The 17,495-nt window shown below is 40.3% G+C and overlaps 2 protein-coding genes and 1 long non-coding RNA gene across 4 annotated transcripts; all 3 read right to left on the bottom strand.

The window, feature by feature from the left end:
- Positions 1-4,445: 4,445 nt before the first annotated feature.
- LOC133733719 (uncharacterized) lies at positions 4,446-5,256 on the bottom strand. 2 transcript variants are annotated; one of them, XM_062161364.1, is made up of 2 exons: positions 4,939-5,256; positions 4,446-4,832 (listed from the first exon to the last, which is right to left on the bottom strand). In XM_062161364.1, the coding sequence occupies exons 1-2, from the start codon at positions 4,968-4,970 to the stop codon at positions 4,541-4,543; spliced, it is 324 nt and encodes a 107-aa protein (XP_062017348.1). In that variant the 5' UTR covers positions 4,971-5,256; the 3' UTR covers positions 4,446-4,540. The 2 variants fall into 2 exon arrangements, with proteins under 2 accessions (XP_062017348.1, XP_062017349.1); XM_062161365.1 differs by having other exon boundaries at positions 4,446-4,826.
- A 4,511-nt stretch (positions 5,257-9,767) lies between these two features.
- Positions 9,768-11,363, bottom strand: LOC133728368 (uncharacterized). Its single transcript, XM_062155783.1, has one exon. It carries the CDS (start codon positions 11,361-11,363, stop codon positions 9,768-9,770), a length of 1,596 nt encoding a protein of 531 aa, XP_062011767.1.
- Positions 11,364-12,703: 1,340 nt separating this feature from the next.
- LOC133733720 (uncharacterized) lies at positions 12,704-14,955 on the bottom strand. Its single transcript, XR_009857848.1, has 4 exons — positions 14,889-14,955; positions 13,662-13,979; positions 13,410-13,562; positions 12,704-12,952 (listed from the first exon to the last, which is right to left on the bottom strand). It is a non-coding gene; the product is annotated as an uncharacterized LOC133733720 (long non-coding RNA).
- Positions 14,956-17,495: the final 2,540 nt, after the last annotated feature.

Here is a 17,495-nt window from a genome sequence, read left to right as displayed (position 1 = left end):
ACTCCGAAGATAAAGCTCGGCAATGGTGCTATTGTGAAATCACAAGGGAAAGGAAGCATTGCAATCAAAACTAAGAAGGGAGTAAAGCAGATTCATGATGTCTTGTTTGTTCCAGACCTAAGCCAAAACTTACTTAGTGTTGGACAGCTGCAGGAGAATGGTTATCGTCTTATTTTTGATGATGATCACTGCACTATTTATGATAAGAAGGCAAAGATGGTGATTGCACATGTCAAAATGGAGAAGAACAGAAATTTCCCACTTATATTTCATTATGATGGCATGATGGCATTCAAGGCAGATGTTGTTGAAGACACTTGGCTGTGGCACAAGAGATTTTGTCATCTAAATCTCCAAGGTCTGAAGCTTCTTCAACAGAATAGCATGGTGAATGGGCTGCCGAAAATTGAAGCAACATCAGATTCATGTGAAGGATGTATTATGGGCAAGCAACATCGTCTTCCATTCCCAAAACAAAGTTCATGGAGAGCAAAGGCACCGCTGGAGCTTGTGCATACTGATATCTGTGGCAAAATGCGAACTCCCTCCTTCAATCAATTCAAGTACTTTCTCACATTTATCGATGATTTTTCGAGGATGACCTGGGTATATTTTTTGAAGGAAAAATCAGAAACTTTTCTGGTTTTCAAAAGATTCAAAGCATTTGTAGAGAATCAAAGTGGCTGCACAATTAAAGTCATTCGAAGTGACAAAGGAGGTGAATATACCTCATGAATTTGAAGATTTTTGCAAAGATGAAGGCATTTGGAAGCAGTTGACAGTAGGCTACAGCCCCCAACAAAATGGGATAGCAGAGAGGAAAAATCGCACAATTGTGGAGATGGCAACTTCAATGATGAATGAGAAGAATTTACCAAGAGATTTTTGGGCAGAAGCTGTGCATACGGCTGTTTACATTCTCAACAGATGTCCAACCAAAGCAGTAAAGAATATGACTCCATTTGAAGCCTGGAGCGGATTCAAACCATCTGTAAGTCATTTTAAAATCTTTGGCTGCATTTGTTATGCTCATATCCCTGCTGAAAAGAGAAGTAAGTTTGATGAAAAAAGCCAAAAATGCATCTTTGTTGGGTATAGTACCAGCTCAAAAGGATATTGACTTTTCAATGTTGAAACTAAGAAGTTGATTGTGAGCAGAGATGTGATTTTTAATGAAAAAGCCAGCTGGGATTGGAATGAAAATACAGTGCAGGAGTTGCCATATGCTACCATTCAACAAGAAGAAAATATTCCATTGGAGCAGCATGAAGACGATGTCATTCCTCAATCACCAACTACTTCAGCAAACAATTCAAATGCAAGTCCTTCTACTCCAGAGCACTCATCACCGGAGAGTCCTATTTTAAGGACCAGAAGACTCAGCGACCTATATGAGTCATGCAACTTTTCTGGAATAGAACCAGAAAGCTTTGAAGAAGCTCAAAAGGAAGGAGTTTGGGTGAAAGCAATGGAGGAGGAAATAAGAATGATAGAAAAAAATCAGACTTGGGAGCTTGTTGATCTTCCAAAAGACAGAGAAGTTATTGGGGTAAAATGGATCTTCAAGATGAAGTTCAATCAAGACAGAAGCATCCATAAACATAAAGCAAGGCTTGTGGCTCGGGGATTTACTCAACAGCCAGGTATTGATTATTCTGAAACTTTTGCTCCCGTTGCAAGACTTGAAACTATAAGAACCTTGATTGCTCTTGCTGCTCAAAAGAATTGGTTGATATTTCAACTTGATGTGAAGTCAGCATTTTTAAATGGAGTATTGAAAGATGAAGTTTATATAGAGCAGCCTCAAGGGTTTCTAGTTAAAGGGGGAGAAGACAAAGTTTACAGGTTAAAAAAGGCTCTTTACGGGCTTAAGCAAGCTCCTCGGACATGGTATGCTGAAATTGACAAATACTTTGTCAAGAGAGGTTTTCAAAAGAGTCCAAGTGAGCCTACACTCTATGTGTACAAGAAAGCAGGTTCTATTCTCATTGTTTCTCTTTATGTTGATGATCTGATTTTCACCGGCAATGATGAGAATGTGATTCAGCAGTTCAAGAAAGATATGATGAGTACTTATGAGATGAATGACATGGGCCTTCTACATTATTTTTTGGGGATTGAAGTATCTCAATCAAAAGATGAGATTTTTATTTCCCAAAAGAAATATGCAGAGAGCATTCTCAAGAAGTTTAATCTGCTTGGGTGCAATTCTGTGGCTACTCCTTTGATAGCAAATGAAAAGTTGAAGAAGGAGGATGGTGCGAAGAAGGCAGATGCTACGAAGTACAGAAGTTTAATTGGTGGTCTTTTGTATCTAACGGCTACTAGGCCTGACATCATGTTTGCTGCGAGTCTTCTCTCCAGGTATATGCAAGAGCCAAGTCAAATTCATTACGGAGCTGCAAAAAGAGTGTTGAGATACTTGCAGGGCACTCTTGATTATGGAATTATGTACAAGGCAGCAGAAAAATCAACTCTTGTTGGGTACACTGACAGTGATTGGGCTGGTTGCCTTGACGACATGAAGAGCACTTCAGCTTATGTTTTCACTCTTGGTTCAGGAGTATGTTCATGGGCTTCAAAGAAACAAAGTGTTGTGGCTCAATCCTCTGCTGAAGCAGAATATATTGCAGCAGCAAAAGCAACATCTCAAGCGATATGGCTTCGAAGAATTCTTGAAGACATTGGAGAGAAGCAAGAGAAAGGAACCACTTTGTACTGTGACAACAAATCTGCCATTGCCATTGGAAAGAATCCGGTCAATCATGAACGGACAAAGCACATTGCAATCAAGTATCACTTCATCAGAGAAGCAATTGAGAAAGATATAGTTCAGCTGCAATATTGCATGTCAGAGGAGCAATTGGCTGACATACTCACCAAAGCACTTTCAAAGGAAAAATTCTGCCATCTCAGGGAGCTCATTGGTGTGGTGAAGAAAGCACATTAAGGGGGAGTGTTGGAATTAATGTACTTTCTCCTTAACTCTAGAGTCTTCTGTTTATCTCTTGATTTGTATTTATGAAGTAGTTGGCTGTTGTAACAGCCTAAGTTAATGATGTATTAGAGTCCCGATGAGTGTCTTGGGTTCTCTAAGATAGAATTGTCTAGAGTCCTAAGCTGCCTATAAGTATAGCCTTGTTGATGTACTGTTGCTCAATCCAATGAATAGAAACTGAAGAGCTCTGCTGTAGCAACTCATAAAAATAATATTCCTTTGTCTGCATAAACACTTCTGCATTTCCAGATTTCCTATTCCCATCCTTTTTTAAATCCAACACCATTCAGTTCATAAGATTAATTGGACTCCAATTCTGACAGGGTAAAGACTTCAAATGTTTACCAATCATCCCAAGGGTTGGTGTGTCTAAGCCAATACTAGTGGAGTATGCCACCTTTTACATTTTATCAAGGATACAAGTACAATATAATTGATCCAAATACTTTAACTACACCTGCTAATTGGGCATCTCTCCTTTGGCCAGGTAATGTGCATTATTGATCTGGAATTAGAAGTCATCACATTTACTTTGATCTATTCTTACCACCTTCCTTCTGGTTCTTACACTGGTTTCTGTAGTTTCTTCATCACTTCTTTGTTGTTGCTTTCTTGCCTGTTCTCTTGAGACCTGCTTCTTCTTTCTTTCTCGCTTTTTTGGCCTCCAACACCCGAAGAGCCTCTGCGTCTCTTCCCTCAGCTCAACCAGCTTCTGCCTCATTTTTAAGGTGTCTAAACCCTCTAATCTATGATATAAAAACAGGAGTCACTACTAGAATTTTGTTCATAGACATCAGTCCAGAACCGATGTTAAACTAATTTTCGACCGATGTCTTAGTGGGTGTAGAGAAAGATATAGACATCAGTATAAGCGCGTTTTTAACCGATGTCCCAGACAACAACCAACATCGATTCTAAAAAACAAATCGATGTATAATCATTATAATCATCATAATCTTATATGTTAACTATATTTAATTCTTCATATTTTCACATTTTATGCTTAATAAAGTATATCTCGAACAATACCTAAGTGAACATTTGCATCGAATTCTATTTCAGAAGTGATGTCTCGAACCCTTCTAGACATCGCTTGTTGTTTCTAAAACCGACGTGTTGTTTCATTGCAGACATCGCTTTTCTTTTATAAAACCGATGTTCTCTATTTAATGATTCATCAGTTTACTTTATGGTAGGTGATTTGTGTGTTGGCAATAGATTACGTTTGGTGTTTAGAAATCGATGTGCACTAGTTTTGGGTACATCGGTTCTGTGGACACAATTCGATATATTGATAATCATAAGACATCGATTTTCATTTTGATACTGGTTTCTAATCTTTCAACTGACATCGTTTTTCTTGGCATTACTGTTTTGTTATGCTTTTATATAATTCACTTCATACTGACAGGCATAATGTGCAAATGGAAAAGAAATGCATTTCCCATCATCCAAAAATCGAGGCTTTCCATTAATTTTCTTTTCAAGTTCATGATTCAACATAATTCACAAAATAATACCCCAAAACCGACAAAGGCTAGCCTAGACATTTGATCCAGCTTTAGAATTCTTATCTGTAGCCACTTTAGTAAACCCTATTGGAAATATTTCAATGTCTAGAGCTACAACACAGTACTCAGAATGATCAGTCTCAATAACCTTGAACTCGACACTCCTCATTCCAACTCTCATAATGAAGAGATCACCCTTCCTCTTTCTTTCCCAGAAAACTCCCGAGGCCTTCTTCAATCTATCACGAAACCACCAAATCAGTCTACTCTCTGAATTTGAGGCTTCTCCATCTGCAACAGTTCCTTCGAGTTTTGGCCTGGTACTATATCAATATAGAACCATCAAGACAAGTTTAAGTAGGAGATCATACAAGAAACTTATAAAAGTATATATGAATTGCACTTTATAAAGTATCATGTTTGAAATACCTCACTATTAAAGCAAGTATCATATAGCTCATCTCTTGTGTGAACCAATTACTCTTCCAACAGCTGCTAACAACGCAGCAAATTTAACAGAGTCTCACCGTCTCAGATTACATCTGAACACACGTATCTTCCTAAATGAGATGAGACAATGACAAAACAAACACCATATAATAAATGTTTATGCTATTATAGTATTATTCCAACGTACCCTAAGATCTTCATTATTCTTTTCCTTTTCTTCTTGTTTGTTTCACATAGTACTCTCCCGATCTTAATGCATGAGTATTATACAGAAGAAAACAGAGAATCTAATGCAACACCCTCGGAGACAGACAATGCAGGGCACTTGTCCCACCCTCAAACCCGAAGGTGAAGGGTCTGCCCCTCTCTGGGAACCCACCGCCCGTCCCCCAACTCGATTTATTAATAATAAAGAAGAAAAATACATCGTCCAAGAGAGAAACCAAAAAAAATAAAAAACAACGAAAGAGAAGAACTTCCCCCTCATGAACAAATCTAAAAGAAGAAAAAATCAGCCACATAAGTGAAAAATTGGCTCTCGAAATATGCCAGGAATTCCCCTGCACCTGCATGTAGAAGCTTATGAAGCTAACTTTGCGCACAACTTTCTGGGAAGAAAAGCCTCTGAGAGGGTGAGGGCAAAAACGACAGGCCAACATAATCATCTCAGCAACCTGTGAAGCGATAATTTGGGAGTCCCAAAAAATCAGCCTGCAAGTACCTGTGAAGCTCTGCAGGAGGGCTAGGATACCAAGTAAATGAGTGTTTTGAAACACCTAAGTTTGCCATCTTATCTGCTGCTGCATTCCCTTCCCTAAAAATATGAGTGCTACGAAATTGCATTTGCTGAATGTTCTTCAGGCAGTTTTGCCATCTAACTCTCAAGTCCCATGGAGGAGAGAAAGAATTAGAGGAGAGAGATGCTAATACACTAATAGAATCACTTTCCAACCACAGAGTAGTCCAGCCTCTAGTGAATGCAACTTCAATAGACACAATAACAGCACAAAGTTCAGCATAAAAGGAAGAATTGCGACCAAGAGGTTGGCAAAAACTCCCTAAATAAACCCCAGATGCATCACGAAAAACTCCCCCACAAGCTGCAGGGCCAGGATTACCTTTCGCCAGACCATCAGTGTTAACTTTAACCCAAGGAAGGAGGGGGGGATGCCATAGGACACGTTGAATCTTGGGCGCTTTACGGGGCTTGGGGCACACCCCAAGGGAAGAAAGAAGTCGGGAATCAAGGACGCCCTTATAGTAACCAGGAACAAAAGAACCAAATTGCCGAATCCATGCCATAATTGAACAACACAGTGTAGAAAAAATAGGAGAACGATTATCAAACCTGAGTCTATTTCGCGCCTTCCAAATTTCCATGAAAGTAAGCAATCCAGCTGCCAACCACAAATTATAAAGCTGAGGGGAAAAACCCTTGTGACAAAAGCCCACCCAAAAATCCAACAGTGAGCCATAAGCAGGAAATGAGGTTCCAAACTGAGTTGCCAGCCATCCCCAAAGATTTTGGGAAAAAGGACAATGTAAAAATAAGTGTAAGGCTGACTCTGCCGAACTTTTGCATAATTGGCAGATGGACACAACCGGAATCCCACCTCTTTTCAGTCGATCATCAGTGGGCAAGCGATCAAAGAAAATCCTCCAAGCCAAGAAAGAATATCGTGGAGGAATGAAGGGATGCCAAATAGTAGAAGCCCAATCTCTCAAAATAAAGTGTCGTCTAAGCAAGTTATAAGAATCAGTGAAAGATAACTCTCCAGAGGCTGTAGACTCCCAAATGAGCATATCAGGTTCTGTATCTAAAGGGAGACAAATATCAGAAATTTTTCTATACAAGTCTGGAAAGGTATCAAGGAAAAAAGAGGGAAACTGCCAAGAATGATCTGAGATGAAATCTGCCACTCGAAGATCACTGATTCCTGACCAGTCGAAAAAACCCAAAATTTCCAAAATTGGATCTTGAAGCGATTTATCTTTCCAGAAGGACACTGAACGACCATCTCCAATAATCCAACGACAATTGTGGGTGATATGAAGAGCAATAGAGCGGAAACCTGGCCAGATTGAGGATTTGCGATAACTCACTTTGGAACTAGATAATATAGGGTAGCGAGTTCGCATATAATCACCCCATTGGTTCAAAGAAGTGTAAGAGTTCCATGCAAACCTTAAAACAGCCGCAGAGTTAAGAGTTGCCAGGTCACGGATACCAACCCCGCCCTCTTTTTTCGGAGCACAAACTTGAGTCCAAGCAACAGTGACAATTTTCCGAGTCTCAATATTTCCAGACCATATAAAATTACGCGCCCAAGTAGATAACTTCTTCACAAGGTATGCAGGCCATTGATACACTGAAAAACTATGAAGAAGCATACTTTGAAAAACAGATTGCACAAGTTGAGTACGCCCAGCCATAGAAAGAAGCCTCCCCTGCCAACCCATTAACCTTGACTTAGCTCTATCGGCAATAACTTGTAGATGACAGCTGCGGGGTTTTCCACAAAATATAGGAACTCCCAGATAAATAAAAGGTAGACGCCCCGCATGAAAACCCAATATACGTTGAACTGTACCTTTCCTGTGACGAGACCTAGCTCCAAGATAGAAAGTACTTTTCTCCGCATTAATGAATTGCCCTGAAGCTGCACTATAACGGTCAAAAAACCCACGCAGCCGTTTAAGAGAGTTTTTGTCCCCACGACAAAACACCATGAGGTCATCTGCATATAACACATGAGACGGTGCAGTGCATTTCCTGGGAAAAGCTATTGGCTTCAATTGACGGGTTTGGAGAAGTAAGTGAAGGCCCCGGCTAAGAGCCTCCTCTGCAAGACAGAATAAAAGTGGAGAAAGAGGATCTCCTTGTCTAACACCACGAGCACACGTAAAAAAGCCTTGAGGAGAGCCATTGATTAAAAGAGATAATCTTGCTGAGTGAAGAATAGAGCTGACCCAACTAGTGAAAGTGGGAGAGAACCCAAAATTACTTAAAACTCGGAGCAGAAAATCCCAATTCAGAGTGTCAAACGCCTTTGCTATATCCACTTTGATTCCCACATTACCACCATAAGCCTTTCGGTCCAATAAATTAAAGCATTCTGAAACCATACCAATACAATGATTAATTCGCCTACCAGGCAAAAAAGCTGATTGCTGAGGAGAAATTATACGTGCAGCAATAGACCCCAAGCGAGAAGCCAAAATCTTAGGAATAATCTTGAAGAGAAAATTGGCTAAGGCAATTGGGCGAAACTGAGTAATAAGCTGAGCATTTGGGACTTTTGGAATGAGAACTAAAAAGTTGCAATTCATGTTGGGGAGGATCCAGTTTTGAAGAAAAAATTGGCGAACACATGCCACCACATCAGAACCAACAATATCCCAACAAGCTTGATAAAAGGACCCTGAAAAACCATCAGGCCCTGGAGCACTAGAACCATCCATAGAAAAAACTGCACTTCTAATTTCCTCTGATGTAGGAATTGCAGATAGCACCACATTTTCATTGTCTGTCACCAGAGATGGAATAACTGAACAAACCTCATCCACATTTGTAGAAGGGGAGGAAATATCATAGAGATTCTGATAAAAAGCCACAGTATGTGCTGCAATATCTGAAGGGTCAGTAAGTATCCTCTCCCCCACACGGATAGAAGACATTTGACCCTTAGCTGCACGAACCTTGGCATAAGTATGGAAAAAAGAAGTACTTCGATCCCCATCAGTAAGCCACTTAACCCGAGCTCTATCTTTCCAATAAGTTTCTTGCATCCTGAGAGCATCTAAGACTGAAGACTTTGCAGCAATCTCATCCTCAAACCTTTGATCAGTCATGCCATGGGTCGCGATATCTTGTTGAATGGTGACTAAATTTTCACGAGCAGCAGCAACATTTTGATGGACATTACCGAAAACCGCTTTGTTCCAATCACGCAAACAATGCTTCAAAGCCTTTAATTTCTGCAAAGTAACAAACATTGGGCAGCCACACAGTTGAAAGGAACTCCAACAATTAGACACTACTGCATGAAAATTTGGATGCTGCAACCACATAGACTGAAACCTGAAAGGCTTGGGACCACTTGGGGAGAGTTTTAAAGCAGAGAAGATCAATGGAGAATGATCAGAAACAACACGTGGAAGAGCAACACAACTAGTAAAAGGCCAATCTTCAAACCAAGTTGTATCACAAAGACATCTGTCCAAGCGAAGCTCAACATGTCCACGTGTGCTCCAACCATTTGACCAAGTAAAGAACAAACCTGAAGTATCTAAATGAACAAAATCACAAGTATCTGACATACTTTGAAAATCTGCACAGGAGAGGCGAGAAGGAGATGGGCCTCCCGATTTCTCGTGGGCTCCTAACACAGCGTTGAAGTCCCCAGTTACCATCCATGGGATAGACGTTTGAGGACGAAGAGCATTAAGATCTTGCCATAAATCCCTGCGTTTGATATAAGAGGTAGAAGCATATACAAAAGAAAGTTGACTGGGCTCATTATCAAAAGGAACCTGAATTGTAACCTGCTGCTCGGAGTTGGAAATAATCGTCGGATTAGGAATATGAAAACCCTTCAACAACCAAAGATTTGGAAGAGCCGCTCCACAATCATTGGTTGCAACAAGATCCAAATTCAAAGAAGACCAAAAAACTGCTGAAATTGAGGTGAACTTTACCTTTGGCTCAGCAATACAAACAAAATCTGGTTTGTGAATATGGCAAATATTAGAAAGCTCGGATTGGGAGTCCTTGTTTCCTATTCCCCTTATATTCCAATAAAGAACCTTCATTGATTGTACTTTTTATTCTTTGTTCTGTCCCTCTTTGGATAAGGAGTTTCACGAGCAAGAGCTTGAGTAGCTTGTCGTCTTTGTTTCTTCTTTTGAGACTTAGAAAGAACCGGTGTGAAACCATTCTCTGTATCTTCATTAACTCCTTGACCAGTAATTAATGAAACATCCTTGGCTAAAGTTGCAACATGTTCGAATCCCGGGGGAGCATGACCCGTAGATAAATCTGCCAGATCAAACAGATTTTCCTCTTCCACCATATCATGCCAACTCTGACCACTATGTGAAGAAAGGGGGTTGATTGGCTGGGCACTACTATAAGCCTTTTGCTCCATATTGGAGCTCACATCTTCATCACACATTTCATTATCACTGTCAACTTCATCATTCTCATCAGTAATATGAACCTTAGGGTCCTCCAAAATAGTTGTTCCAACAACTAGAGCAAATTCATTAGGAATAATGTCAACCACTGCTTCAGTTTCCTTGTTTGCAAGGATGGCAAGTTTATTCTTATTGATAAGAGGAGTCATGTTGCCTCTACAACTTCCAGGCTTCCCGTTGACTATGGTTTCGTTAATGACCAAATCTGCAATACAATCCAGTTCCTGGTCAACGGCCTCAGTGAGAACATCTTCTGCAAATTTAGTAATCTGATCATGGTTTGCAACCTCAGGGGAGTGTTGCACCTGAGGGAAGTTTTGCTCAGAAGCATTGTTTACAGCCCTCTTGGGACGATACTCTTGACTCCCAATGCGAGAAGGCTTTTTAACAGCCTTTTGTTCTTGAGCATTTTGCTCTTTGTTAGAGCTCTTCAAGAACCTGCATTGATCCACCATGTGGCCAACCCTCCCACAATGAGTACACACATTCTCATAGACTACTTCAATCGGAAAACAGTGAGTTTCCCGCTCAACCATCAAAGAAGGTGGTAAGTCACCTGCAAGATCCACATCAATCAAGACTCGAGCAAAGTACCCGAATTGCCTTTCCCTTGTGGCTTTATCAATTTGCAATGGAGTTCCGACACCCCGAGCGATCTCCATAAGATGTTGTTGGTGCCAATAATCTTGACTCAGACCATAAATCCTAACCCAAATTTGAGCATGAGTTTGCGGAAAGGTATCTCCTGGTACAAAGTCTGGTTTCCACTGAGTTAGGCGAAAAATTCCATCAGGAAGAGTACAAGTACCTCCACTCCATACCCGACGCAGATCGTCTTCTGTGGCAAAATGAATGTCAAAGTAGCCTTTACCAAGAGGCACAAGACGCCATGGCTTTGAAGGCTGCCAGAGAGCAGCAAGCAACCCTTTTAGGGCATCAGCCTTAAGAGGTTTAGAACCCTTATGTAGAAGAAGACGACCAATAAGATTGGTTTTGAATTGCTTCAATTGCTCCTGATATAAGGATTCATTGATCTTGACATAAATTTTATCCCCGCGGACAACCGGAGATGGTAGTTGGCTGAGAGATATAGCAGCCTCTGTTGAGTTAGCGAGGATAGATGCAAAAGTGCGTGATTTTGGGGCTGTTGAAGGAGGCGCAGAGGCCGTGTCCAGGCCTCCCAAGAATGCCCAGGGACAAACAGCCATCTGATGCTTGAATACTCAAAGATATAGTTTTCCCAATGCTCCCAGCAATACAGATGCCTTCAGTTGCAACACGAAAGACATCCAAGAAAAATAAATTTCATCCGGTCACCATCTACTCTAGCCTATGCGCACGCCGGGAATGCAACTAGAGTTCTTGTGATCATCAATTAATAGAAGACGAAATTGAATCAAGGTTTTCTGAAAACTGACCTGACTGTGGTAAGCTTTGTTCTGACCGTTTCTCGTTCCATTTCATCAAAACCCACGGACCATCACCGATGCAAAGAGTGCTTCCTTGCATGATTCATGTTGTCCTGATAGCCCATTTCTTCAGTTCATGATTCAATGCATGATTCTGCTGCGTCGGAGGAGAAGGCTCCACGTGGAGGAGATGTCGCCGTTGAAGGAAGGACCGGATGAGAAGTTCCGGCTGTTGGTGCGCGTCGTCGGCGTACAAGAGATCGGATCTGAGGGAGGGGGAGCGATTGAGAGAGAGGGTCTGCAACGATGGCTGGTTTGCAGATATAGTCGCGGGGCGCTGGCAGGCGGAGAGGCGTGGGGTCGCGCAGGCGCGGAGTGTAAGAGCGAGGCGCTGGGGTGGGCTGCTGCAGACGGTTCGAGATCGGGTCGCTCATAAAATTTTCATGCAACACTCTCTCAAGCAATGACTATAGGTTAGCCCAGGAAATAATTATAGATGATGATGCTGTATGATATATGCCAAAGCACCCAAGGACATAAACATAATGCCATGCCATTAAGAAGTGAACTGTGTTATATATATATATATATATATAAAAGCTTCACCTCCACATGCTGACAAGACATCTCTGTTGGAACATACCGGAATGTACCTTGTTGATGTCTTTATTAATCAACTAAATTACCTGTCAAGATTTTTTTCCAGAAAAACTAATGGTCTAATTTTAATTTCGTAAGTTTGAAAAGCAAGAAATTCAGACCAGAAGTGCAACCAAGCGAGAAATAATTTTTCAGTGGCTAAATATTGTTTTACTTACGATTTAAAGCTACATCAGGATAAGTGACAAGAGCTGGTTTGTCCTGATCTCCCAACACGGCAACGGACACATAACCATGACAAGTTTGTACATGATGCTCCTGCAGACAGATTCCATAATAGGATACAAATTAGTCTACTAATTCAGTAAATCAAATTGAGAAACTAAATACGCAGTTCCAAAAACAGAATAGTGACTAAAAGATTGTAATAATTGTAATAAGCGCTCACCAAAAAGTTGAACCACCTTTTCGGGTCACTTAGTCCAAGGAGAAGAGACTACCAACCAACAGTACCATACCAAAGTACACCATCAAGTTTTCTGGTACCCTTAATAACAAAGTAGAAACCAAACCACTTCTGCTAACATGGGAGCAATTTAGCATTTCAAAAATTCAACAAAGCTAGAACTTTCATCCTTGATTCCAAAATGTTCTTCATAATATAATGCATATATATCTTGGTTGGAAATGTTCTTCATAATTAAAGCAAATGTCAATACCTCTCTAAGAATTTCAGACGGGAAGCTCATAGCTTCAAAAGAAGTAAACGGTGGGGGCACATTATCACCCTAAGACAAAGAAAAAAGACTTTTGTCAGTTACTTGAAAGAAACACTTTAAACCATATAACTGGCAGGTAACAAGGAAAAAAGTGAACATTAAAAACTAGAGAATATTGAATAAAACAGCAGCTCTCTATAAAAAACAACAAATCTTGATATGCTTGCGCATGTCAATTTCTATAAACTCCAGTGACAATAAATCTAATTAAAAAAAAATGGCCATTCTATAAAGAAGATATTAAAAGAGGGTTCATAGAGCTTCATTTTGAAGTCTATTAATACCATCACCTCAATTTCAGATATGAGGGAAAATGTCATAGTGAAACGTATGCATGATAACTCTATTTGCACCATCTTTTATAAAAGGACAACGACAGTTCAAATTTCAGAGCAAAAGATAATGCATCAATATATACCCCAGAAACTTGATAGCACACCTATAGAAAAAAGTTCTCAATACTCACAATAACAGTTATTTCATACTGGCGACAATAAGCCTCAGCAGACAAACCACTTCCAGTGTTTGATGGTCCATTTCCTCTAATAACAGATACTCCATGTGCACTAACTGACCCACTTGGACCATTGTTAGAAGAAACTGGTGCACTTCTTGAACTCTAATGCATAAATAAGAAAAACATATCAGTTCTCATATTAAAATGCAACTGTATGAGAAGTCATATACATTTGAAACTGTATCAAGTGACAGCAATTACCTGCACATTCCTCAGTCCTGCCTCAAATTTTGATCCACCATTGCTGCCCTTCCCATACTTATCATCTCCCTCATCACGACATTGTCCTTGAGAAGATTATTGAACTTGAACTGAAGAACTTAAATACTGTGCAGAAGAAGCCTTTGATGGAGGAGCTGAGCTTGTAGGCCTATCATATTGAGTCACATTGGTCTCAGGGTTCCAAAAGTAAAGATACCCAGTTTTACAATCAACCAATCCTTTTCATGGTTCTTCTGGAGCATATCGAGGACCAGCAGAGGCAGTTGCAGTGGCAGCCATGGCAATTAATATGCTATCCTACAACATGTAAGTGGAATTTTCACGTAAGCATCAACTACGGATACCAAAGAATCAAACTATGAAAAACAGTACTGTCTCCACCGATCAACCAATATGGCAAACATCATGCAAAGAGAGCTTTTGAGAATATGCAAATGCGAGAGCACAAAAAACTATACCTAGATTTGTTCTTTTTAAAGAAGTTCCTATCATCAAAACCCCAGAGTTATCAGCAACTTCATGACTACAAACAGCTGATAATATCTGCTACCTGGAAACCTAAACCCAAATTACATCAGTAGGTTCACACCCACCAGTGTCCAAAGGAAAAAAAATACCATAGAGCCAAAAACACAAACCACAAATCAAGCTACTTTCACTTAAAGCAACCAGAAAAATAGAATATTCAACCCATCCTCTCCATGGTTTCAAGATGGTTGGGTCCTCTAGAGCAAACTGAGGAACGAACAACTCACATAAGCACCAACAAATAATATCGACGAAACAGATTACAACTGATCGATAAAGCACTACACCAAACAATGGGACACATTATGCACACAGAGGCTCCCAAATTTTTGTCCTTTCAGAAAAAGTTCATTTCATCACAAGCCCAAAGTAATGAGCAACTCCATAGCTCTAAACAATTGAAACATCCTTCAATATTTCCAAGCTACCAAGCTCAATGTGAACCTCACAAAATAAAAAAAATCAGCAAACCCTATAAACCATAAAGCAAGTTACTTTCGCCTATAGCAAACCCCAATAACACATAACCAAGCATGCAATTAGATACCAAATCTCAGCTTTACCAGCTAAAGAAGCAGAATCGGAGACGCACAAACCCTAAAATCGACTCAATCAAAATGGAAAGCAACACATTCAGATCTGGGATATCTAGGAGAGCATGGAGACAGGAAATCGAACCTGACGGCGCCGTTTTGGAGGTAAACGGAAGTTGAAACGCCGGTGATAGATCTGATTGGGTGCCGGTGATAGATCTGATTGGGTGCCGGTGATGGGTGTGGTGTGTCTCTCTCGCCCTAGAAAAGTAGAGCTACGCTTCTGCTGGGTGCGGAGCGTAGAGAGAGAGAGAGAGAGAGAGAGAGAGAGAAGGGAAGAAGAAGGAGAGAAGGAGCGGGAGTTGATGAGGACGTCGTCACCGTCATAGTGGGAGGCGCGCACGTAAGATGACGGACTGGATGAAATCGACGCTAAAGAAGCCGAGGACGTAGATGAAGGAAGCAATGAGGGTAATAATGGCAGCGAGTTCGAGTGAGCTTAGGGTCCAGAATGGAGGTCGAGTTTGGGAGGAGCTCCAGTTTGGGGTGAGTTCAGAATGAAGGAGTCTCGCTAGGGTTTTCTGTTTTAGTTTTGGGTCGGGCGCAATTTTTTTTCTAAGTGTGAAAGTTTTGAGTTTTAGTACCCGCTTCTTCATTTCACTTAAAGACTTAGCGCTTTTTGCAAAAATAGGTTCCCGCAAATTTTTGAACAAAACTTTTAACACCGGTCATTTTAAGAACTGATGTTAATGACATACATTTAAATCGGTATTTTCGTAAAACGATGTCAGATTACTTTTTTACATCGTGTGCAAGTATGACCGATTTAAAACATGCGATGTCTATGAACAGATTTCTAGTAGTGAGTGTTATAGTTGCCTTCAGTATGTAGAAGTCTAGGCAAGACACAGAGAAGGTGATCGAAGCAATGGAGAGTTTCTTTAGAAAATTATAACTAATTTACTGAAGAAGTTGCTAGTAATTGAAGAGGTTATTAGTAGGGATTGCCTACTTTAAGCTACGCAGCATTGATAGGATCTCTCATCATTACAAATTTTTTTGGCCAGTAGGATCTCTTTCTTTTAGCTGAACACTGAATTTTTTTTTCAGTAACTTATATTTCCTGGGTTTTGATTATCTTCTGTTGCATGCCTGTCAGAATGAAGGACAGTGCATAGGTGTTCTGGCTGCAAATATCTATATAATTTGCGGCAATTAAAGTCCTTGATGATTCTGAAGTTCAAAGCTAGGTTCTGTCCAACACTCTTAGTCTCGATGCGTTTTTCATTCTTTCGTAATATATTTGATATTGTGGTAACTTCTATTTAGGCATTTAGCACATACTTCTATTCAGCGATGCAGAATGCTTGTGTGTACGTATATACTATCTTTGTGATGACGTACAAAAGTGAAGTTTTGGTATTTTCAAATGAAAATTTAATGCTGGATATGCTAACGATGGATATTTATGATATCATAAATACTCGAAGTGCAGGTTATGGCCAGCTGGCTTGATAGTAGAACCAGTCCGGCAAAACTAAGGTCAATGTCCATCGATCAGAGTCAATGATATGAATCAAGTGGAAACTTAGTCCCGCTTGACTTACAATCGTCTCTCTTCCATTATTTCACTAAAATTTTGGTTGCAAGCTCCATCTGTTTTTTGTGATCTGCAGCTACCGTGCACGTGGTCCCTAGCTATCTTGTGAATTTCGTCACTTTTGTGGTGGTTTTTTACGGCCATGAGCTCCCATATAGCCTCAGCATCTCCTTCTTCATCACCCAAATCATCATCAAGCTCCTCGGTGGTGGAAGTATGGTGTGCTTTTGAGTTTATGGTGTGAAGACACTCGCGAGGGTATCATTTCCTATTAATACTAGGAATTGGAAAACAGAGGACTTACAACATTCATGGATGACCGAGCGCTTGACATAGGGACTGATATTTCTCCAAAGAACCTAACTGCAGTTGAAGTATCCAGGTTGCTATGGTTGTTCTCTTGCAAACCTATGCTTCTTCTACATTGTGTTTGGCTGAGCTTGCAAAGATTTTCCCACGCTCCGAAGCCAAGAATACAGAAGTTCTGCCACTTTTTTATCAAATGGATCTGTCTGATGTACGAGAAGAACAGGGAAGTTTTGAAGTAACCTTCACTAGGCATGAAAATCTGGGCCATACAGAGAGAAGGCACAACACTGGAAATTTTCTTTAAAAAGGGTGGCTGATTTCTCTGGATAGCATATGCTGCATACCCAGAATATAAGTAAGCATGATGCATGAGACTCTTAATTAAGAACAATTATATTTCTGATTATGGAATTTGACCCGATGATTGTTTCACCTTCTTCCTTTTAGCTCTGTACTTGTTAAACACATAGTCGATTACGTGTGCAGTAAAGCCTACTGAGATCGAGTATATGATGTCTAAGGGAGATTTTGAAGCAAGAAGGCATAGACTACTGAAATTGAGCCTATAATGTCAAATTCCTTTGAAGATTTTGAAGCAGTAGACGCAACAAGACAAGCTGTCGTCGGGCTTAAGTTGCTTAGCTTCAAAGTCTCTCCCTTCCCTTCCTTGGGTTTGCTTTTCATTTTGATTTCTGCTTTGCTTCTTTTTCTTGGTTTCGTGACTGTTCTTGTTTCATTTTTTGTTGGTTTCTTCCTGCAGCTGAAAGGTCTACTAAGTAGAAGCATGATGTGTTTTTGAGTTTCAAAGGTGAAGATACTCGTAGGAGTTTTCTATGCCATTTG

This window comes from Rosa rugosa, chromosome 2 (genome assembly GCF_958449725.1).
Source record: "Rosa rugosa chromosome 2, drRosRugo1.1, whole genome shotgun sequence".
Classification (NCBI taxonomy): domain Eukaryota; kingdom Viridiplantae; phylum Streptophyta; class Magnoliopsida; order Rosales; family Rosaceae; genus Rosa; species Rosa rugosa.
The sequence above is the reverse complement of the archived record's forward strand: the minus strand, read 5'-3'. Positions and strand labels throughout refer to the sequence as shown.